Source organism: Mobula birostris, chromosome 6, assembly GCF_030028105.1.
Source record: "Mobula birostris isolate sMobBir1 chromosome 6, sMobBir1.hap1, whole genome shotgun sequence".
Lineage (NCBI taxonomy): Eukaryota > Metazoa > Chordata > Chondrichthyes > Myliobatiformes > Myliobatidae > Mobula > Mobula birostris.
Window position 1 is genome coordinate 49,395,438 of NC_092375.1, and position 24,053 is coordinate 49,419,490.

At 40.1% G+C, this 24,053-nt stretch overlaps 1 protein-coding gene across 4 annotated transcripts in view; it reads right to left on the reverse strand.

Moving 5' to 3' along the window:
• Positions 1–4,157: 4,157 nt before the first annotated feature.
• Positions 4,158–24,053, reverse strand: part of ddx3xa (DEAD-box helicase 3 X-linked a) — a 63,845-nt gene continuing 43,949 nt past the window's right edge. For 3 of the 4 annotated variants that reach the window (XM_072260449.1, XM_072260452.1, XM_072260451.1), the window contains 14 exons: positions 23,013–23,136; positions 21,960–22,142; positions 21,100–21,199; positions 20,731–20,866; positions 19,932–20,023; positions 19,751–19,849; positions 19,508–19,668; positions 18,093–18,237; positions 13,356–13,500; positions 12,733–12,914; positions 12,463–12,580; positions 12,206–12,359; positions 11,133–11,242; positions 4,158–6,924 (listed from right to left, as the gene is read on the reverse strand). In XM_072260449.1, the coding sequence (XP_072116550.1) occupies positions 6,848–6,924; positions 11,133–11,242; positions 12,206–12,359; positions 12,463–12,580; positions 12,733–12,914; positions 13,356–13,500; positions 18,093–18,237; positions 19,508–19,668; positions 19,751–19,849; positions 19,932–20,023; positions 20,731–20,866; positions 21,100–21,199; positions 21,960–22,142; positions 23,013–23,136 (1,826 nt within the window). In that variant the 3' untranslated portion in view covers positions 4,158–6,847. The remainder of the gene's footprint in view (positions 6,925–11,132; positions 11,243–12,205; positions 12,360–12,462; positions 12,581–12,732; positions 12,915–13,355; positions 13,501–18,092; positions 18,238–19,507; positions 19,669–19,750; positions 19,850–19,931; positions 20,024–20,730; positions 20,867–21,099; positions 21,200–21,959; positions 22,143–23,012; positions 23,137–24,053) is intronic. The other variant, XM_072260450.1, reaches the window with a different exon arrangement.

Genomic DNA, 24,053 nt, shown 5'->3' on the forward strand with positions numbered 1-24,053 from the left:
AAAATCCCCCTTTTCCACCACTGTTAAGAATCCTACCATTAACCCTATATTATCCCTTCAAGTTCGATGAGAATCATTTCACACATTTCTGGATCAAATTCCATCTGCCAATTCTCAGCCAGCTCTGCATCCTATCAATGCTTCATTGTAAGCTTCAATACCAATCTTCATGTCACCTGCAAACTTACTGACCCACTCTTCCACTTCACCAAATCATTTATATATTTTTTCAAAAATCACAAAAAACAGGGGTCCCAGAACAGAGTAACACTTGCCAACCCCCAGACAGATGGCATTACACTTGTGGCCGGTGAGGATGCAAAGATCATTGCCAGAGTTGCCACAATCTCTTCCCTCACTTCCCACAGTAACCTGGGGAACATCCTATCCAGTCCTAGGGACTTATCTATTCTAATGTCTTTCAAAAGATCCAGCACATTCTCCTCCTTAACATCGATATGTTACAGCATATCAAACTAATCAGTAAACTCCAAGACCTGAACCTCAATGCCCCCCTGGTGTAATTGGATCTTGGATTTCCTCACTTGTAGACCCCAGTCAGTTCAAATGGACAAAAACACCCTCCTCCACAATCTCTATCCACATAGGAGCACTGTAGGGTTGAGTACTTCACCCCCAGTGTACTCGTTTTACACCTGCAACCGTCACAGCTCCAACACCATAAACAAGTTTGCTGATGACACTTGTGGGCTGTATCGAAGGTGGTGATGCATCAACACACAGGAGTGAGGTTGAGTAATCACTGCGCACTTCTACATGAAAGGTTGCTGAAGAAAAGCAGCAAAGATCCTCACCACCCAGGCTCACTGCTGCCATCATGTAGAAGGTACAGCTGCCTCAGGACTCACACCACCAGATTCAAGAACCATTGCTGTTTACAGATCCTGTTTACAATTACTGTCCTACAGATCTGCTAAGTATGCACACAAAAAAAGAATCTCAAGGTTGAATGTAGTGACATGTACTCTAATAATAAATTTTACTTTTGTTCAAGATTGTTTAATGCCATTTGCAGTACACAAATGAAAATATCATAGCCACTCCAGATCTGATGCAGCAAAGACATAACAAATACAAGGTAGCTTATATACAATAAATTTATATGTGCAGGTGGAGGTGCTGATCAGTCTTACTGCTGGGGAACTGTTAGAATCTGGTGGCCCTGGTGTGGATGCTATGTTCCACTCCCATTAGGGAGGGCACTACAAACAGTCCATGAATAGACTGGATGGGTGGGATCCTTCAGGATATTGCTGGCCTTTTACTGACATCTTTTTGTACCAGTTCTACACTGACCTCTCATTAATCAAGATCTCCCCCATGAGTACTGAAGCAAAGCATTCACTAAGACCCTGCCTCCAATTCCAGGCAAGTTTCTTTTATCCAAGACCAGTCCTTACCTAGTCATGCTCTTGTTCTTCCTATACGTGTAGAATGGGTTGAAGTTCTTTAATCCTACTTGCCAAAGACTCATGTCCCCTTCTAGCTGCAAGTCCGTTCTTAAACTGCTCCTACCTACCTTGCAACTCAAGAGCCCCGCCTAATCCTTAATTTCTATGCTTTCTTCCTCTTGAAGAGATTTTCCACATCTTTTGTCAACCATGATCCCCACACCCATCCATCCTTTTCTGCCTCATTGGGACAAACCTATCCAGAATCCCAAAAGTCCACATTCCAAGCACATGAGTTCCAAATTAATGCTCCTAAATACTGCCCAACAGAATTATAATTTGCCCTCCCCAAATTACCTGCTCTTATCCACATCCATGGTAAAGACCTGGGAGTTGTGCTGTCTCCAAAATGCCCACCCATTGAGGGATGTCACTGACTGTTCTAGGTCCAGTATGGCCTGTCCTCTAACCCTGCTGTCTATATACTGTGTCAGGAAACCTTCCTGAACACCGAATAAATACCACTCCATCTAAACTTTTTGCACTGAGGTGCCAGTCAATTAGGGAAGTTGAAGTCATCCATGGCAACTTTTTTTTGCATCTTTCCAAAATCTGCCCCTCACTGGCTGTTGCTATGGGCGGCGGGTGGTGGTTATAGAATACTCCAGTGACTACTCCCTTCCCATCTGATCTAACCCCTCCCCAACAGCACAAAAGATATTGATCACCTTCGAGTTCAGGTGTAACCTATCCTTTTTGTGCAGGTTATGCCTTCTCCAGAAGGGATTCCAATCACCTACAAATCTAAACCTGCCCCCCCCCACCAATTCTTCAGTCAAACATTCATCTACCAAATCATCCTTTTCTTACTCACTGGCATAAGCAGCATCCTTGATCCTGCTTTTCAGCTTTCTACTTGGCTCCCTTGTACTTGTATTTCACCTTGTATTCTGTCTTCAAGTTCAACCTTCCAAAGCATATCTCTTCACACTTTAGATGAATATAACATTAAAAATACAACTTCATCTGCTTTGATAACTTAAAAACAAAAAGGCAGTAATTTTCTAATGGGAGAGATTGAGAACTTGGTCTAAAAAGACTGTACTTTACATAAATCATTGAAATGCAGATGCAGCAAGAAATTTAAACGGCAAATGTCACATTGGCCCAGTAGAGACTATATCTGGAATACTGTGTGCTGGTCCCAAGTCTTCCCTAAGGAACAATACTTGAAATAGACTACTGTGAACTAGACAAAATGTGGTACAAGATTGCAAATAACACCTGGATGCAGTGTCCAAATCAGGGGTACAAATTCCACAATTCTCAAACATTGGCTATTGGGTCCAAATAATGCCCTCAAATGCAATTGCATCTTTCCTGCAAATGTCACTCTGCCTTTGAGTATTGCAAGAAATACATTAAGCCTTCAGCATTGAAGACAGAAAAAAATGCATCCAACCAAGCTCACTGAATACTGCATGCATTCTTGCAGCTTTTGCAATATTTTATTTAGAGAAACAGCATAGTAACAGGCTCTTCCAAGCCAGTGAGCACATGCCACCCAATTACACCCATGATCAATTAATGTACAGACTCAGATACATCTTTGGAATGTTCAGAGAACCAGACAAACCAGGAGTAGGAAGCACAGGCATAGGAAGAACAAAACTCCTTACAGACAGAATTGAACTGGAATTGCTGGTGCTGTGATAATGTGGGCAAAATGCACCTTTCAAGTTTAAGGCCAAACTGGATTCACCTATTGGGTCAGTGAATGGCTGGAGGGGTGCAATTTCCCAACGAAATTTTATGTCCATTTGACTGAAGCATTGCCTTGAAGGAAATTGAAAATAAATTTTAAAATTGAGGTAACAGATCACAAGCTACTCAATATTCGTAGGTACCTGTTGGGGAATATTCCAAAAGGTAAGCAAAGGAAATTTAAACCAATTAGGGCATCAAGTCTGTTGCTGAACACCATTTACTTCAAACCTCTGCAGGGAAATTTTTGGGTTTTCGATTATGTTCAAATAATTTTTGTCTAATACAAGATCAGGTGCAACACCAGATATAGTACCTACTAGAACAATTATCATTTAACACAAGGTTCAAATGGAAGGTGGGAAGATTTTGTTCAGGGCACAAGTATAGCAAGTCTTGTGGATTTCACTGTTTTTATATTTTTTTTTAAAAAAAGGGGGTTTTACTTAACACTAGGGGTTCCCAATCTTTTTTTTAAAAAAATGCCATGGATCATTGCCATTAAGAGGTCCATGGACCACAACTTCAGGAAACCATACTTTTCAACAAAAAGCCAGAATTTTTGCCAAACCTTACTTAATTTTGCTTAGTTGCTCTTGCTCCAACAATTAAAAGTCAGAGCTTTGAACTTGCATGTGGTGCACTTTAGACGATAATTCAAAAAAAACAACACAAAATCAGGCCCTTAATTACATGCAACCATGGAAACCACTTCACTGTTTCATGTGCTTAAGATAAAATATGCCTCCGAATCAGAGATATTTTTCTTGGTTTTTCTTCAAACTTTGCATATATCAAATCTACCATGAAAAAATTCAGCAAATTGCCATCTTTAAAAATTTAGACCTACAACTGTGCCCAGATTGAAACAGTTAAGCAAAAGAAATTTGGAACAATATAGATTCAAGATAAGGAAAACCCAAGTGCAAGATCTATTCAACTTTGAATTCCCCCCTCCCCCATAACAATCAAGGTAGATCATTAGTTGATGCAGCTCAAATTTTATTGATAAAACATACAAGTAATGCACAGCAGAGTCTTCTTGTGCAAGAGCATAGCATCTAAACTATTATAGAAAGCAAATTCTAGATCTACAGTGACTAAAAGGTATTCAATGCACTGAGCAAGACTGGATACTCATGCACTTGCAATAGTTATGTTGTACGAACTTACAGCATGGAGCATTTTTACCATTTATGAACATTGGATCTAAAAACTACAACTTGCTTAAAAGTGTCAATTTGAATACCCAAGTCACTTAATATGCAAATGCAACTAAATGCAACAATAAAGTGATAAACCACATGTATTAAATTTGCTCTTTGCCAGACATTCAATAAACAAAACAAATTGGAGTACCATAACATTTTTCCTCTAGAATTAAGAAACTCTGTCCAAACCTTGGCATATTTTATTTCAGATTTGATCAAATTACCCACATGAATGAATTTGATAGGACAAAGGGAATTAGCGGCAATCACAAGGCCGACAGTAGGTTGTGGTTCAGTTTCTGACTCTGGGTCCAATATGACCTTAACAATAAGAGCTCACACTACCCCGAAATATATGTATATATATTCACGCATACGCTGACATTCAACATTCAAGTGCCAGTGTTTTTGGACTGTCTTTTGGTCAAGTTACTTTTTCGGGTTTTCTTTGAACTTTCAAAGAATCACTTTTAGGCTTACAAAAAACAAACACAAAAAATTAAATATTTGTCAAATGAATAAATATTACACAAAACTAGCAGCAAAAATACCTAGATCTGTTGTGTGCAAATAGTTAATTCCCAACTGTTAGACCCCCATGGTCCCAAAATAGTTCTGGTTTGGTATCTAGCCTCTTTCCCACCCCTTCCCACTTTAAGCTGCGTTTGACAATCACTGCAAAAAAAAAAAAAAAAAAAGACTTGGAGGTTCAAGAAAATGCATGCAAGACAAGACATCGGTATATAAAATATTCTCTGAATGTGCATTAAAATAAATTTGTTAAAGGTATTTAGTTCTCTTATATAAAACCTGATGGGCACAATGTATAAGGGCCTAAATCTACCTGTATAGCACCATTCATCACAAGAGATTAGCTCAATACTGTCAGTGCATCTACTTTCCATTGATGAGAATTTCAGTACAAGAAGGCACAACACACAATGTATTGCACTTGATAAGTTCTTTTGCTACTTTTCAGTTTGTTCTCCACTACCCAAAATTTCCAGTAGTTTTTTATACTGGCAGTCTGGCCACTTGGAAAAAATAAGCTTAAGAAAAAATCTACCCTATATTGGCAGTTACAAGTCAATTCACCTGACTGCACTTGTACAGCTCAACATTTAAACAGCTGGGAAAACTAATCTTTGGCCAGATTCAGCGGATTAAACTGACTGTTTGCCCATGTAATGGACAATGTGCAAAAGGAAACCCAAGCCACTATGCTATAGTGGATATGTGATCAATTACCAGCGTTGGCACCTTGTGCAGTGATGTGTACACTTCCATTCTCTGTGATCTCCAAGCATCAAACTTCAGACCCTAGTGGAGCAACTTTACAGAATCTACAGTAAACAGTTAAATGCGGCTTTTCTGAACTTTGTAACACAGCTTGAGTATACACAAATGTAATTTTCAGTAAAGAAGCCTGCTGCAGAGATCTTTCTGTTCATTCCCCTTGACCAAAAAACAACACTAGCATGCGTATCAGACCAAAAATCAGCCGAGTCCGTCTGTACAGTCGCTCGGTGCTGTGGTCCATTTAGCCATTCTTAAATTCAAATTTCCTTTTAGATATGGCAGGCATTTAAGATTTCTAATAGATGAGAATTTCATCTAAATCTAGAAACTTCAAGTTTTCAAAATCCCCTAAAAAAATACATTCCTAGCTATTTCTGCCCACTCCAGGCAAGCCTGAATTAGTTAACTAGCTGCCTTTAATGTTGTCAAGTTACTTAATGTCAAGTTTTCAGAACGTTTGCATTTGCTTAGGTGTATTAATCAGAAACAGCAGTGCATTAAAACTTGACCGTACGCATTGTTGGAATGGCTTGTAAAGCTACCATGCCCCCAACAGGTTTCTATCCAGGATAGAGTGAGCAACATCGTTTTCCCACAGGAGGGATCAGAATGCTGCAAATGCCCCAAGTTGTCTTTACAGGTCACGCATGTCAAGGCCGTAGTGGAGGTCACTGCTTTTTTTTCGGCCTTGTAACAATGTTAAGTGCAACTGGGTAAATGACTCCTGGTAAAGCCATTTCACCCTGCTTCTGCCAAGGTTTGTTTTGCCCAAGTCTCTCTCAGATTGTGCTAGAGAATGATTGCGAGAACTCAGGCCCAATGAACCAGTAGGACATTAAAAATAAAAGTTCCTCTATAAAGGCACAGTACATTAACATACAAATGATCCTCAGTTACAGAGATAAACTATTAACGCAGCACAGTATAACATCTTTATCCAAATTCTAGTGCTGTTTACGGCCACATTTTCTCCATCGGCTAGGGTTCATGTTCTTCTGTTACTGCTGTCTTTTTGCATTTGAGCTTCCTTTAAAAAAATATCCAGAGAATCACAGCTGGTAATGTACTGCGAGTTCTTGAAGCTACACAAGGTATAGTCTGGCTCAGTTACATGTGGTTTCCATTTAGCTTGTTTGGCAAGGTGACATCCACTGGAATATTTCAGTTTCCCCACCAATCCACCTGGGAGTTGTAAGCTCCACCATATCCATCAGCATTGTAATAGTTTCCATAGCCACCTGGAAAACAAATTCGGTCTGTTAGAGAACCTGACTGCAAAGATGGCACTGGAGCACTTCACAGGCAGCTAATAGAACTAAACAATTCTACTAAATATTCATGTTTGGGACAAGCACTGCAATCCACAGCCTGCAATTTCCTGTTGGGAGGGGGTGTGTACGTGACTTGGCGTCTGTGGTACAAAGGAGGATTTGGTGAAATGGACTCGAATGCAGGTATAGCTCCGACAGCCATTGTTGGAGCAGACTTGGGGCCTGGTCTAAGAGCGGATAATGCTCTCAGCTTGATAAGAACTTTGGCCAATTTAAGTGCTGAGCCAGATTAAAAAGATTAAGCAGTAGAGGCAGAGGGCAAGGATGAACCAGTGCTCACTATTCCATGAGCCTTTACTCATCTAAGTGCTGAACTGACCACATGGTTATGGACGTTCAGAGACTGCGCAGTTAGCTTTTTTTTCGGTTGCAAAATTATTCAATCTTTTGCACATTGGATGTGAGATTATCTTTGTGTGGGTTTTCCTTGAATTCAATTGTTTGCTCTGAAAATGAATCTCAAGGTTGTATATGATATACATACTTTAATAATAAATGTACTCTGAACTTTAAATTTACCAAGTTCTCTGCAAAAGCTACTAGTATAGAGGGCAACTAGCTAGGCCTTAGCACAGGTCCATGAAGGGAAATCCACAATTATACATAGAGATTCCAATTTGACAAGAACAAAGCCTGACCATTAACTAACCACTTACAGGCCAATTAACACTTTCTTCATGAGCAAGGTTTTTCACTGCAATAGTTAAGGGTGGAATTTTGGTGAGTGATTACTTATAATGAAGCAAAAAGATCAGTAGCCAGGTTTATGGAAACAAGTTTTAAGTGTATCACAGCAATGTAAGAAAAATTAAAAAATAGTTGTCCTTCTCCCTAAAATGAAAAATGTCAAATACTACAGGACAAAGGCTTAAGTGAGGGATTTGAGGCAAGGTCTTTATGTGGAGAAGATCCGACTGGATGTTGAAAGCAAATACAATAGCAACACTTAAGAGGCCTTTAAACATATGAACAGGCATGGAGAGGAAAATACAGACCACATAGATAGCAGAGGTTAATTTGCATTATGGTAGGCCAATAAGCCTTTTCCTGTAATATACTAATCAACATTCCATAGCAATTGGGGAAATGATTCAAATTAATGCATGCCTGATTAGTAAATCCTGAATAAATCTAATCATTTGATACACCAAGCTGCGCTTCAGTGCTGATCCAATTAGCAAGGGACAACATTGGCACTGTGAGCAATATATATCTTCCTCAACAATGCGAAGCATTTGTAAAGGACATTTCTCCATCCAATTCACAAGCTGCCTGCTAGATACTCTTGCTTCAATTTGTAATCCAAGATATTTTGAACATAAAGTTTGAGAGAAAAGAGTGCAGTTTACACTTCATATTTTAAAATTTCTACTGTACTAACATATGGGTTTTATATACTGCAACACTGGTGGCGTGGCTAGTTAAATATGCATACACCCGCAAAGTTTTTAAACTTGAAGTGCATATCATGAAAACCATAGAACAATACAGCACAGTACAGGCCCTTCAGCCCACAATGTTGTGCCGACCCTCAAACCCTGCCTCCCATATAACCCCCCCCCACCTTAAATCCCTCCATATACCTTTCTAGTAGCCTCTTAAACTTCATGAGTGTATCTACCTCCACCACTGACTCAGGCAGTGCATTCCACGCACCAACCACTCTGAGTGAAAAACCTTCCTCTAACTAATATCCCCCTTGAACTTCACACCCCTTACCTTAAAGCCATGTCCTCTTGTATTGAGCAGTGGTGCCCTGGGGAAGAGGTGCTGGCTGTCCACTATCTATTTCTCTTAATATCTTGTACACCTCTATCATGTCTCCTCTTATCCTCCTCCTCTCCAGAGAGTAAAGTCCTAGCTCCCTTAATCTCTGATCATAATGCATACTCCCTAAACCAGGCAGCATCCTGGTAAATCTCCTCTGTACCCTTTCCAATGCCTCCACATCCTTCCTATAGTGAGACGACCAGAACTGGACACAGTACTCCAAGTGTGGCCTAACCAGAGTTTTATAGAGCTGCATCATTACCCTGCGACTCTTAAACTCTATCCTTTGACTTATGAAAGCTAACATTCCATAAGCTTTCTTAACTACCCTACCTACCTGTGAGGCAACTTACAGGGATCTATGAACATGTACCCCCAGATCCCTCTGCTCCTCCACACTACCAAGTATCCTGCCACTTACTTTGTACTCTTGGTGTTTGTCCTTCCAAAGTGTACCACCTCACACTTCTCCAGGTTGAACTCCATCTGCCACTTCTCAGCACACTTCTGCAGCCTATCAATGTCTCTCTGCAATCTTCAACAATCCTCTACACTATCCACACCACTACCAACCTTTGTGTCGTCTGCAAACTTGCCAACCTACCCTTCTACCCCCACATCCAGGTCGTTAATAAAAATCACGAAAAGTAGAGGACCCAGAACCGATCGTTGTGAGACACTAGTCACAATCCTCCAATCTGAATGTGCTCCCTCTACCACAACCCTCTGCATTCTGCAGGCAAGCCGATTCTGAATCCACCTGGCCAAATTTCCCTGGATCCCATGCCTTCTGACTTTCTGAATAAGCCTACCATGTGGTACCCTGTCAAATGCCTTACTAAAATCCATGTAGATCACATCCACTGCACTACCCTCATCTATATGCTTGGTCACCTCCTCAAAGAACTCTATCAAGCTTGTTAGACATGATCTGCCCTTCACAAAGCCACACTGACTGTCCCTGGTCAGACCATGATTCTCTAAATGCCCACAGATTCTATCTATCTCTCAGAATCTTTTTCCAACAGCTTTCCCACCACAGACACAAGGCTCACTGGTCTGTTATGACCCGGACTATCCCTACTACCTTTTTTGAACAAGGGGACAACATTCGCCTCCCTCCAATCCTCCAGTACCATTCCCGTGGACAATGAGGACATAAAGATCCTAGCCAGAGGTTCAGCAATCTCTTCCCTCGCCTCGTGGAGCAGCCTTTGGGAATATTCCGTCAGGCCCCGGGGACTTATCCGTCCTAATGTATTTCAACTCCTCTAACACCTCTCTTAATATCAACATGCTCCAGAACATCAACTTCACTCATGTTGTCCTCACCATCAAGTTCCCTCTCATTGGTGAATACCAAAGAGAAGTATTTATTGAGGACCTCGCTCACTTCCACAGCCTCCAGGCACATCTTCCCACCTTTATCTCTAATCGGTCCTACCTTCACTCCTGTCATCCTTTTGTTCTTCAAAATTGAAGAATGCCTTGGAGTTTTCCTCTACTCTACTCGCCAAGGCCTTTTCATGCCCCCTTCTTGCTCTCCTCAGCTCCTTCTTAAGCTCCTTTCTTGCTACCTTATATTCCTCAATAGACCCATCTGATCCTTGCTTCCTAAACCTCATGTATGGTACCTTCTTCTACCTGACTAGATTTTCCACCTCACTTGTCACCCATGGTTCCTTCACCCTACCATTATCTTCCTCACCGGGACAAATTTATCCCTTACATCCTGCAAGAGATCCCTAAACATCCACATGTTCATAGTACATTTCACTGCAAAAACTTCATCCCAATTCACACCCGCAAGTTCTAGCCTTATAGCCTCATAATTTGCCTTTCCCCAATTAAAAATTTTCCTGTCCTCCCTGATCCTATCCATGATAATGCTAAAGGCCAGGGAGCAGTGGTCACTGTCCTCCAGATGCTCACCCACTGAGAGATCTGTGACCTGACCCGGTTCAATACCTAATACTAGATCTAGTATGGCATTCCCCCCAAGTCGGCCTGTCAACATTCTATGACAGGAATCCATCTTGGACACACTTAAACTCTGCTCCATCTAAGCCATTGGAACTAATCAGGTGCCAATCAATATTAGGGAAGTTAAAGTCACCCATGATAACAACCCTGTTATTTTTGCACCTCGGTATCTCTGCTGCTACCAGGGAGCCTGTAGAATACTCCCAATAGAGTAACTGCTCCCCTCCTGTTCCTGACTTCCACCCATACTGACTCAAAAGAGGATCCTGCTACATTACCCACCCTTTCTGTAGCTGCAATAGTATCCCTGACCAGTAATGCCACCCCTCCTCCCCTTGCCCCACCCCCCCCATGGAACTTGCCTCCTCCGTATCCTCTTGGCCCTCCATGGCCAGTATTACGGTTGCCACGATTGTTGAAGCTACTGTTAGTTTGTCTGTAATCTCTGCCACCAAATCCAGATCCGAACCTGCTGAAATACGAAAGTTAGCATGTTCTATTCAAATCACTGCATCCCTGTCTTCAGCAAGTGTGATGCAAACAATAGATATTTGCAGGCAAGTGAACATACAAATGTAGTGAGTTGACTGATTAGGGCATTGTTGCATTTAATGACAACAAACACCTATATAGAACTGAAAATTATATCTATCATTTGTTTGGAAAGGGCAGTTTTCCATTCATTTATCACAAATAGAAAATCAAAAGCAATCCCTTAAATGACTAAGCAGATAATGCAAAAAGGATTATTTACTCATATGAAATGCCACTAACAATTCAAGTAGAGCAGCTGGTAAAACTTACACCTGAACCATATAATTAAAGTTCACTTTTAATGTAAAATGGCTTTATGCACTAAGTTACAAAGGTCAAGCAACAACACATTATGATTAAACAATACAAAGGGTGAAGGGAAATCTGCCATCTTCAGAAACAGATTACAGTTGGCTCTAAATTCAGCAAGGCAAATACCTTTCCAAGTCTAGTTAACCAGCAAACCAAATTGAGTGCAATGGACCTTACCTGGCCAAATCTGTGCACTGACCTAACCTACTTGCTGAAATTCATTGCCAAGCATCTCAAAAATGGAAATGCAGAGCATATTATGGCAGGTTCAAGACAAGAGTTGAAGCTGTACCAACTAACTAACATTAAATAACACTGGGGTGGTTGATAGTTTGAGATAGTGTACTTGTCTAGCTTCCTCTAATTGGACTTTTGCCTAATAGTTGTCATATCAAGTTTAACATACTAACCAAATAGTCTGACTTCTGAACACCTTGAACTTGGCAACATTTTTGTCCATATACTTAAATTCATTAATACTCTGGCCACCATCGATAAAGCCAATCTCTTCCTTAATATATATTAACTATGGCTACATATAAACCTTAGAAACTAGGGATAACATTCAAGTTCAATTATGCTTTTTCACCTCTTGGACCGTCCACGACCAGTACTCTTGTGCTGCTGCTCATATGCCAGATTCTCTAGCCAGGATGGTACTTCTTGCTTGGCTTCCACAAGTAAATCCAGAAGGTCTTTAGTAATATTGCTGTTTTTCTCATTAAAGAATGAGGTGGCAAGACCTATAAAGGCATCCAAAATGCATTTTAATGCTCCTGAAACACCCAGTATATTGTTTCACTATAAAGTAGCTGTGGTTATCCCCCATTTTTCCAGAAAACGTACCCAGATTGCCAACACGACCCGTACGCCCAATGCGGTGCACATATTCCTCGATGTCACTGGGCAGATCAAAATTGATAACATGCTTGACATTAGAAATGTCAAGTCCACGGGCTGCAACCTGCAAATTCAAATCAATAGATTGTAACAGTGAAAATTTAAAGTTACAGTACTGACCAAAAACTTGGCAGTAATTGAGGAAATGGTAAAATGGTATTTGGACAAAGGTATGCTAGTCACAGTTAAGGGGAAAAAAAAAGTTTTAGCAACTACCGCAGTGGCAACCAGGATGGGACATTTTCCAGAGCGGAATTGATGCAATGCTTCTTCTCTATCTCTCTGGGAACGATCACCATGGATACTGGTACAAGCATAACCTTCGCGGTAAAGGAAATCCTCCAGTGAATCTGCACCCTTCTTAGTCTCCACAAAGACCAGTGTTAGAGAGTCTTTTCCTATAAAGGGGGGAAATGGTTGGACATCAATGCAAGTTATTTCAACCCCAAGACAAAAATCCCAAAATAATTTAAGGCATTTAGGACAGAACTCAGTATTTGTCAAACATTAGAAAAATGTTTAGGAAAGTGAAGAAAAATTACCACTCAAACTGATGTGACAGAGCCATTCTAGAGTTTCCACAAGGAAAACAAAATTCACCAGTGGTTTTAAGGAAAAAAGCTTAATTGATACAGAACTCGGGTGAATGTTTGCAAAAGCCACCACTTTAATTGCACTGTGAAATGAAATAAATGGGGCAACACCAAGGGCAGCTTCAAAAAAAATTGCTTGAAGGATACTTCCATCGAGAGTGCAAGTATAGAAGGTTTAGCCAGACTTAAATTAGAATTAATGGGTCTGCAACATCAAATGTTTAACCTCAGCATTAGGACATTTACCTGTAGCATTCAAAAGGTCCAGCAGAAATGAACGCTTGTCTTGCTCCTCCACCCACACTACTTTTTGAGTAATGTTTTCAGAAGTGGAGCCCACACGGCCAACCGCCAGAAATATATATTCATCTAGAAAGTCACGAGCAAGTATCTGAGGGTGAAGTTAAGAGGGCAAGGTTAAGTACTCAATCATGGGTACTAATTGCTATTTTACTTCCTACATTATATTTTTAATTGAAGTTTGATGATGAATACAACACTTGCAGTTCAACCACTAAATATACTTGTGATAGAAGTAGCAAACTAAATTGGAACCTGGGGGAGTAAGTAGTTCTGTACTGTTATGAAGCAGTCACCCTTGCAGATACATTACTTCTATAATCCTGCCATTCAGCAAGCTATTCCTGTCCCATCCTTTCCAGAAAACCAGGCAGCCCATCTGTCTGGGTGGCTTGCATCAGACTACATGATGCAACATAAAGTTACATTTTGGCTAGGGCAAGCACTAAATGAAAATAAACTCAAATTAGTAAGTCTAACTGGGGTCAGCATAAAGTGTGTGGAGAATAAACATTGTTTAAGCTCTTAGGCAAGCTTTCCAAATGACATAAAGTTAACATCCTTGGAGTACAATCTTGAGCTTAAAGCTACTTGGAAAAACTTAAATGAAATCTCAGTACCACTGTTTTAATTTACCTTGGATGCAAAGTAGGCTACAAATTTGCTCATTATCAGAATAATTGTAATCAGAAACAAAACTAATTAGTTGAACTAGTCCATGCAGCACACAAAATTCATCAGTTTTCTTTTCACTATTTTTGGTGATTTTTGTAAGTTTGATTTGTGTCGCACCTAATAAACATCCTTGTGCCAAAGCGACTCTAGCCATTTTTCCTTTGGTTGTAACCCACTAATCTAATACAATATTCATTTAAACCTATTAGCATAAGTAATCAAAGACATCGAAGTAAAAATATATCAAGTAACTATATCCTCTCCTCAGCTCTTCAGAAGAGAGTTTTGGTATCATTCTACTGGAACACATCTTTTGGAATTCAGTCAGACTGAAACCCATTCCTGGCTCACAAACCTGCTGCAAGTAAAGAGGTTCCCCTTTTTATTACTGCATTGGATTCGAATAGCACAGTGTCTCTGGGATCCTGACCACCTCCTGTCCTCAAAAAAGATCACAAGGAGAAGTAGGCCATTCGGCCCATCGAGTCTGCTCCGCAGCTCCCCCATGAGCTAAACTATTCACCCATCTAGTTCCAATTTCTGGCTTTTTCCCCATATCCCTTGATACCCTGACTAATTAGATACCTGTCAATCTCCTCTTTAAACACCCTCAATGATCGGGCCTCTACAGCTGTATGTGGCAATGAATTCCACAAATCCACGACCCTCTGGCTAAAAAAATTTCTCTTTATCTCCATTCTAAGACTATGGCCTCTTGTCCTGGACTCACCCACCAAGGGAAACAACCTTTCCACATCTACTCTGTCCAACCCTTTCAACATTCAAAATGTTTCTATGAGATCCCCTCTCATTCTTCATACTCTAATGAATACAATCCAAGAGCCGACAAACGCTCCTCATATGTTAGCCCCTGCATTCCAGGAATCATCCTCGTAAATCTTCTCTGAACTCTCTCCAACATCAGTACATCCTTTCTAAGATAGGGGGCCCAAAACTGCACACAGTATTCCAAATGAGGTCTCACTAATGCCCCATAGAGCCTCATCAACATCTCCTTACTCTGATACACTATTCCTCTTGAAATGAATGCCAACATAGCATTCGCTTTCCTTACCGCCGATCCAACTTGGTGGTTAACTTTTAGGGTATCCTGCACGAGGACCCCCAAGTCCCTTTGCACTTCTGATTTTTGAATTTTCTCATCTAAATAATCTGCCCGATTATTTCTTCTTCCGAAATGTACAACCATACATTTGTGAACGTTGTATCTCATCTGCCATTTCTTTGCCCACTCTCCTAAACTGACTAAGTCTCTCTGCAACCCTTCCCTTTCTTCAACATTTCCTGCTCCTCCACCTATCTTGGTGTCATCCGCAAACTTAGCCACAAAACCATTCAATCCATAATCCAGATCATCGATATACATCGTAAAAAGAAGCGGCCCCAACACCGACCCCTGCGGAACACCACTAGTAACCGGCAACCAATCAGAATAGGATCCCTTTATTCCCACCCTTTGCTTTCTGCCTATCAGCCAATGCTCCACCCATTTCAATATCTTTCCTATAATTCCATGGGCTCTCATCCTATTAAGCAGCCTCATATGCGGCACCTTTTCGAAGGCCTTTTGAAAATCCAAATACACAACATCCACAGCCTCTCCCTTGTCAATCTTATTCGAGATTACCTCAAAAAATTCCAATAGGTTGGTGAGGCAGGATCTTCCCTTCATGAAACCATGCTGGCTTCGGCCTATCTTGTCATGCACCTCGAGGTATTTCATAACCTCATCCTTGAGGATTGACTTCAATATCTTTCCAACTACCGATGTCAGACTAATAGGTCCGTAATTTTCTTTCTGCTGCCTCCTTCCTTTCTTAAATAACAGAACTACATTTGTGACCTTCCAGTCCTCCGGAACCATGCCAGAGTATTGATTCCTGGAAGATCATTTCCAATGCTTCCACAATCTCCAAAGCCACCTCCTTCAGAACCCTTGGGTGCACCTCATCCGGGCCGGGAGACTTATCTATTCTTAGTCCACTTAGCTTCCCAAGCACTTTCTCTCTAGTAATCTTGACTGTACCTAATTCTATCCCCTGATACCTCTGGCTATCAGGTATATTGTTCATGTCTTCCAGTGTGAAGAACAAAATACTCATTCAGTTCCTCCGCCATCTCTTTGTTATCCATTATAATTTCTCCAGCATCATTTTCAATCGGTCCCGTATCTACCCCGTCACTCTTTTACTCTTCATATATTTAAAAAAAACTTATTCTTTTTTGTGTTAATCGCCAACTTCCTTTCATAATTCATCTTTTCTTTCCCAATGACTTAGTTTCCTTCTGTAAGTTTTTAAAAAGTCTCCCAGTCCTCATTTTTCCCACTAATTTTTGCTTCCTTGTACGCCGTTTCTTTTGCTTTTATTTTTGCCTTAACCTCTCTCGTTAGCCACATTTGTGCCATTTTTCCATTCATGATTTTCTTTTTTCATGGAATATATTTTTCCTGCATTTTCCTTATTTCCTGTAGGAATTTCATCCAATTCTGCTCTGCCGTCCCTCCATTTAGCTTACTTTTCCAATCCACTTGGGCCAGTTCCTCTCTCATACCACTGTAATTTCCCGTGTTCCACTGAAATATCGATACACCTGATACCAGCTTCTCCTTTTCAAATTTGAAACTGAACTCAATCATATTATGATCACTACTTCCAAGGGGTTCCTTTACCTCCAGCTCCCTAATCACCTCAGGTTCATTATACAGCACCCAATCCAAAACAGCCGGTCCCCTGGTGGGCTTCTGGACAAGCTGCTCCAAAAAGCCATCCTGTATGCATTCTACAAACCCCCTCTCCTGAGATCCATTACCTTCCTGACTTTCCCAATCCACTTTCATATTAAAATTGCCCATAATTATCTTGACATTTTCCTTCTGACACGCTTTTTCTATTTCCAGCTGCAACTTGTAGTCCACATCCCGGCAGTGTTTGGAGGCCTGTATATAACTGCTATTAGTGTCTTTTTACCCTTGCCATTTCTTAATTCTACCCATAAGGATTCTACCTCTTCTGATCTTATGTCCCTTCTTTCTATTGATTTGATATCGTTACTTACCATCAGGGCCACGCCACCCCTTTTATCTACCTTCCTATCTTTCCTATACACTGTATCCTTGGATATTCAGCTCCCAAACACATCCATCATTTAGCCATGACTCTGTGATGGCCACTATCTCATATCTTTTAACCTGCAGCTGGTTAACCTAACATCTCAGCTTTAAGTACAGCTGAGTCAAGTGACCAATAAGCTCAGCAAAGTTTCCTCTAAGGTGCGTGGGCACACATCTTTTACTACTAGGGCACTAGGGCTGATGCGGACAGCGTTGACAACATGGAGTTTGCGTTAATTTGTCTGCAGATTTTAGAACTGACTTATACTGTTTTTATTGAAGAAATTAATTCACTATATTAAATTCCAAAGAAGCAAAGAGCATGAAGCACAAAAGAACTGCTACACCAGAAGTTCATGAGGTCAGGAACGTGCAGATACTAGAAATATTTGTGCACAATACAGAAACTAGTGTTACCTGCGTGTATTGTCCCATTGCAAAAGTTGCTGGAAAATTTGCAAATGGGAAGTGGAGTGCTATTTGAAACTTGACTTTTTAAAAGCATCATTTAGCAAGCAAATTGCATCTGCATGGTGTGCAAAAGATCTGGCGAGAAAATCGTTCATTACCTGCTACAGGCCTGCTATGTTTTATGAGAGTGCAGATGAACAAAAGTGGCAACTATCAAACCCACAGGAGATCAAAGTTCTTATTGACAGCATTTTGCTGGCTGTTAAAATGAATACCTCTTAATACAAAAACCAGAGTACATACTAAGCAAAAAAAAATGCACAGCACAAGAGTTGGTCATTACAAATTACATTGCTCACTACCCCTTTCTGATTTGGGGGAGGGGGGTTGGAAAGAGGAGGGATACAAGAGAAGCTAAATACAAATTTTATTCACCAAAATTATCAGTTACAATATTGCCAAACCTGTATCTCCTTTGGAAATGTTGCACTGAACATCAGAGTTTGCCGCATATCTTTTGGTGGCATTGCATCTTGCTCAACAATGCGACGAATTTGTGGTTCAAATCCCATATCAAGCATTCTATCAGCCTCATCCAACACCAAGTACCTAATAAAAGATATTAAACTTATGCATAAGAGTATAAAACAAATTTCATATTTTCCAGAATCTTGAGCACTTCCTGCTGAGCATGTCTGTGGAAATCAATAACTTTACACAGCCCAACTACCATTTATCCTCAGGAACAAAGTTGCATTAGTGACTAAAATATATTTTCATTCCCAAAGGCCATCTCCAAATAACATTGCTTTTTTTGTTATATTTCATATATACATACTAAAATCCAAAACAGCCAAAAGATAAGCAAAATCCAGGGTGGTGCTACTTGAGAATCAAGACCATTCACTACTGATCAACCTGTATCTGGTAGTTTACAAATGGCATGGCTGCACCATTTCACATTTATTTTAATTCAGAATCAAAAGAAATGCTCTCCACTTAAAAATAAGGCTTTAATGTATTCATGATTTTTTATGCTATTTTCATTTAAGCTTAACTCTTACTCCCAATTAAGTCCACGTAAAATAACGAACCACAGAAGCACCTTCCACTTTGAAATATTCATTTTTTCTGCACACGTCATTAATCCCATTTTCAGTTTGCATGGTAACTTCGCAAGCATTTAAATCACCACATAGCACTACCACAGTTTTCCTTAGTTTGGAATTTACCTTCAACTCATTACCTTTGTTAACTCATGTCTTTACAAGTGGACAATTTGCTCAGCACTGATTATTGCCTTAGCTGATTGACTAGCATCACACCACCCATTTCCACCCTTCACTGTTCTAGCCAGTTATGTCAAGGCGATGACCAAGCTGCTAGTTTGGTCTAGCCCATCTACCTGCTCAAAAATACCCAAAGCTAACACCTTGAAACTACAAGTAGAGCAAAGTAGAGTTGGTGGTTAAGAATCCCCTTAGAAGCTATGATTCTGGTTATTTCAATCCAAATTCATTTCAGATGTTGCTTATATTCAGAAGTTATGTGCAATAAGATTACTTGAAAGTACAGTATACCAAGGCCTGATGGGAAGTGGAAAGCTTAAAGATATTTAATTGGTAGGTTAATAACACTCACACCCTCAAGGGCTGGGCAGCGTAGAAGTGAAACATTTGTCTTATTTATCAAATACAGAACCGGTGCTGGAGCTAGTAGGCTTATTACTTCACAACTCCAGCAACCCAGTTTCAATCACATGCTCCAGTGCAGTGTTCAGCTTGCATATTCTCAATACGGCTGCATAGGGAAGAATTTATAAAGGTACATCAAATTCAGTGCTGTTTCCAATGATGCACTTCTAAGGAGTCTCACATACTTGCAAAAGTCCAGTCCAACTTTCCCTCTCTCAATCATATCAACTAAACGACCAGGAGTGGCTACAAGAAGATGACATCCACGCTCCAAATCTCGGATCTGTTGCCCAATGTCAGCACCTCCATATACGACAGACGGGCGAACTTTAGAACGATAGGAAAACTATAAATAAAAATCAGATCACAAAGTTAGTGTGAATGAACTTCTAGCGTGGTAAAGCCAAATCAAAATTTTAAATCTTTACCTTTCTGGATTCATCATAAATCTGCACTGCAAGTTCTCTAGTGGGTGCCAAAACCAAAGCAATTGGATATTGCTTACGTCGGCCATATTTTGATGAATCCTGTGGAATAGATAGATATACTAGCGTTGCAAAATGAAAAAGGAAATATAGCTGAAAAGGCAACAAGATTCAAGTTCTTTACCTGTGCTTTTGCAGACTTTAAAGCTTCACTGGGACCTTCTGCATAAATTTGACTGAGAATGGGAAGCAAAAATGCTGCTGTTTTTCCAGAGCCTACAAGGATGTGTAGAAGAAAGCAAACGTCACACAATAGCCAAGTTAGTCTACTGAATTAACTTTCCAGATAATTTGTATACTGGCAATTTCCGCAGATTAGTTTACACAGAATAAATGCATGGAATTTGGTTTATGATTTGAATAGAGGAGAATTAAGAGCAATTAAAGATAACAGATTTACTCTAGTTTGTAGTACACAAGACGACTCCGTATTAGAGTTTGATCCATGTTTACAAACTACAACACAACCAACCAATTTACGTGAGCTCCAAAAATACACTTGGGCAAAAATTAACATCCATCCAGTTAAGCAATGGGGCATTTGAACTCGTGTAAACAAAAATATCCAGAGCATTGCCAGCTGGCATCAAAAATTAACATGTTCAAATTATGCTCAGAAGACAGGAATTAAGATAAAATAGATGTAAAGAGACACAAAACAAAAGCTCTGCAAGGAAGAACAGGGTAAAACCGTTCAGAGGATGTAGATTTAATACTTTACGGATACGGACCAGAGGGTACAGGGCCTATCTGCCAAATAGGCTTATATCTGATCTCATTGTGCTTTAGTTTGGGGGGGGGGGGGGAGAAAGAGAAGAGAGAATGGGAGAAGATACCTCTGAAAACAATGGACCATAGCATTAAAACACATTCCCCTCCATCAAGCTGCTAAGACATTCACCAATGATCAAAATTTGACGAACCTGTCTGGGCACATGCCATCAAGTCTCTCTTTGATATGATGATGGGAATGGCATGTTTCTGCACAGGAGTTGGACGATCATAGCGACTTAGTTCAATGTTGGCCATTATTATTTCTCCCATGTTCACATCCTGAAACTGGGGGGGGAGAAGAGAAGAGGAGAAAAAAAACCACAGCTTTAAGCACCAAATTAGATTCTCCACTCACCTCTGTTGCTAATCGCACTTCACACAAACAGTCAACATGCAGAGTCAAGGCCTTCACATCTGCATTGCCTTCAGGTTGTTACATTGAATTAAAAACAGGAACATTTAATTCAGATTGGCAATAAAAAGAGCTCGATAGGTTTAATTATGATGTGACTACTTACAGTTTCTATATGAGGTGGTGAGTTAGCACCAGTTGCCTCAACAGGAATGTCATCGTATTTCTCAAAGTTAATTCCTGTGTTGCTTGCTGAAAACAACTCCCTAAAAGATTTAAAAAAAAAAGAACTCTACAAACAGAATTTTAAACCGTTTCCCTGAGCCTTGAATAAAGATGCTTTTAACCAAGACCACACTTGATCTCAATGAATTGAATCCTTTTCTAGGAGCGGCACCAAAACAAAACAACCATTTGTTGACAGTTACTGTGCAAGATAACACTTGGTTTGATAATATAAAGGCTCTGCTTAAGTTTCCACTAAATTAATGGGCCCTGTTTAGCTCTCTATATAACGCTACTTCATTTCAACTATACCCACAAGCAATATTAAAAATATTAAACCCATCTCACTATGATTAAAAAAGCAAATCTATTTTTCCTGAATATCAAAACTGCTTGACAAACTCCCACATGGATGGGAGGGGTGCGGTATGGAGGGGGTCTGGGTGTAGGTCAATGGGGCAAGGCAGAGTTTAATGTGTATTTGCACCATATCTGGAAATGCTCAACTGAATGCAATCAACAAAAATACTGAAATAGAAGTGCTAGAGGCACATATGGCAAAGGAGTATCTGCAGCGATAGCTGCTCTGTCCAATATACCATCAGGTAGTTTTCAGTAAAGAATTTGCCTAGAAACTGAAAGTTTGAATGTAAACTGTGTATCAGCATCACAGTTCAAAGTTGTCTTAATTACACCATTCACAGATGTTTTTGTCAACTTCCACTTCCCAAGTCCCAAAAAATGAAAGGAGGTTTACAAATATAGTGCTTGAAAATTGGCATCTACTAATTCAACACCTACTGTTCCATGCGCTCATTTGGTGGTAGCTGCTTTGACCAGTCATCTTCATCTCGTTTGTCTTCAACCCAACGGCTATTTCCCCCTTCGCGGGAGCCATAGCCACGATCCATTCTGCCATATCGGTCATTGCGGCTTCCAAAGTGGTCATAAGCACTGTCGTTTCCCCTGCCACGGTCATCATATCTAATGGAATTACAAAACAAATTCAAAGAGAATTATACAGGTCTTGCCCTTTGTGGATTAATGCAAAATAGATACTCCCAGACTTGTACTCCAGTATCCAGCTCAAAGGGACTTGAGAGTCCTTGCGTAGGATTTCCCAAGGGTTAACTTGCAGGTTGAGTCAGTGGCAAAGCAGGCAAATTCAATGTTAGCATTCATTTCGAGAGGGCTAGAATACCAAAAAGCAAGGATCTAATGCCAAGGCTTTACAAGGCATTGGTCAGACTGCACTTGGAGTATTGTTGAGCCAGTTTTGGGCCCCTTATATGCTGGCACTGGAGAGTGTCCATTGGAGGTTCATAGGTATCATTCCAGGAACAAAAGGAATGAGGAGCATTTGATGGCTCTGGGACTGCACTCACTAGAATTTAGAAGAATTGGGATGGGGGAGAGAATCTCATTTTCAAATGTTGAAAGGCCCAGACAGAGTGGATGTGGTGAGAATGGTTTTCTACAGTGGGGGAGTCTAGGACCATTGAGCACAGCCTCAGAATAGAAGGACATCACTTTAAAACAAACGAGGAGAAATTTCTTCAGCCAGAGGGTGATGAATCTGTGGAGTTCATTTCCACAGACAGCTGAGGAGACAAAGTCATTGAATATGTTTAAAATGAAAGTTGATAGGTTCTTGATTAGTCAGAGCATCAAAAGGTTATGGGGAGAAGGCGAAATTAGCGATTGATTGGGATAATAAATTACTGTGGTCAAACAGACTTAATGGGCCAAATAACCTGATTTTTCTCCCATGTCTTATAAAAACTTGGTTATGTTATAAGTAAAGCAAACAATACAATTGATTGCACAGGGCTACTAGTATCAGATTCAACACACCTTCCTCTTCCACGATCATTGAAGAAACTTGATTTTCCTCTGTCAGCACGTGATCCAAAACTGCTGTATGGATCTCTGACATCCTTGTTGTTCCATCCTCCGTCATTTTTATCATAGCCAAAACCTGTTATTGTTTAAGATATATTATTGCCCTGAAAATTCAAGATCTAAAGCAAGCAAAAGCTGAAGGATGGTTGTGATTAAGTGGTGCTTCAGAAATGTCAATTTTGGCAGACTATAAAGCACAAAGCCTCTATCTGCAGACTGGCCACTACTACTAAAATAGCCAATAATCAAAGATTTGAACTAATAGCCCCAAATGCCCTCAGACAGCAAAAAAAATTAAGTCTAGTAATTCCGGTGCATTCCAAATTTTATTAATACAATTTAAAAACATTCACCTGTTTTACTGAAAACCCCAATTCATTTTCAAATTCCAACATAATTTAATGTTAGAACTGTGCAAGGTACAAGGTCTTTGTAGTCTAGCCATGAAATTACAAACATGACTAATCTCTGTATGCATTACACTTCTGAAATTCCCACTATCTCTAGAGGAATAGTATGTGGGCAGAACTTAATTGTCTGATGAAGAGTCACATGCATATGCTTGCCGAGATTTAAGAAAAACGACTAAGCCAAGATTCTCTAATGGAGGAATTCCCAAGACAGTATAATAAGTTTACAATTACTAAAGAATAAAAATCCCATATGAATTTAATTTCAGCTTAGACCACTGAACAGAAGAATTAGTAATGCATATTCTTCCGCCTGAACACTCGACTTGAGCAGAACTTGCAGAATAGTTTGGTGGGCTTCAATCTAAAAATTTAAATAGAAGCTGTCTGCAAAATTAAAACCACTACTGCAGCCGATTTCCAGTTTAATTTAGAATTGTGTTCTAGTTTGGCACCAGAAGTCTTGAAATTGTTTGTGCCCCTCCCACACTTCATTAAACAATGAGCATTCAGTACCATTGCATTAAAATCAAGACAATAAATTAAACTGTGCTATGAATACAGATTACTTAAGACTTGTATG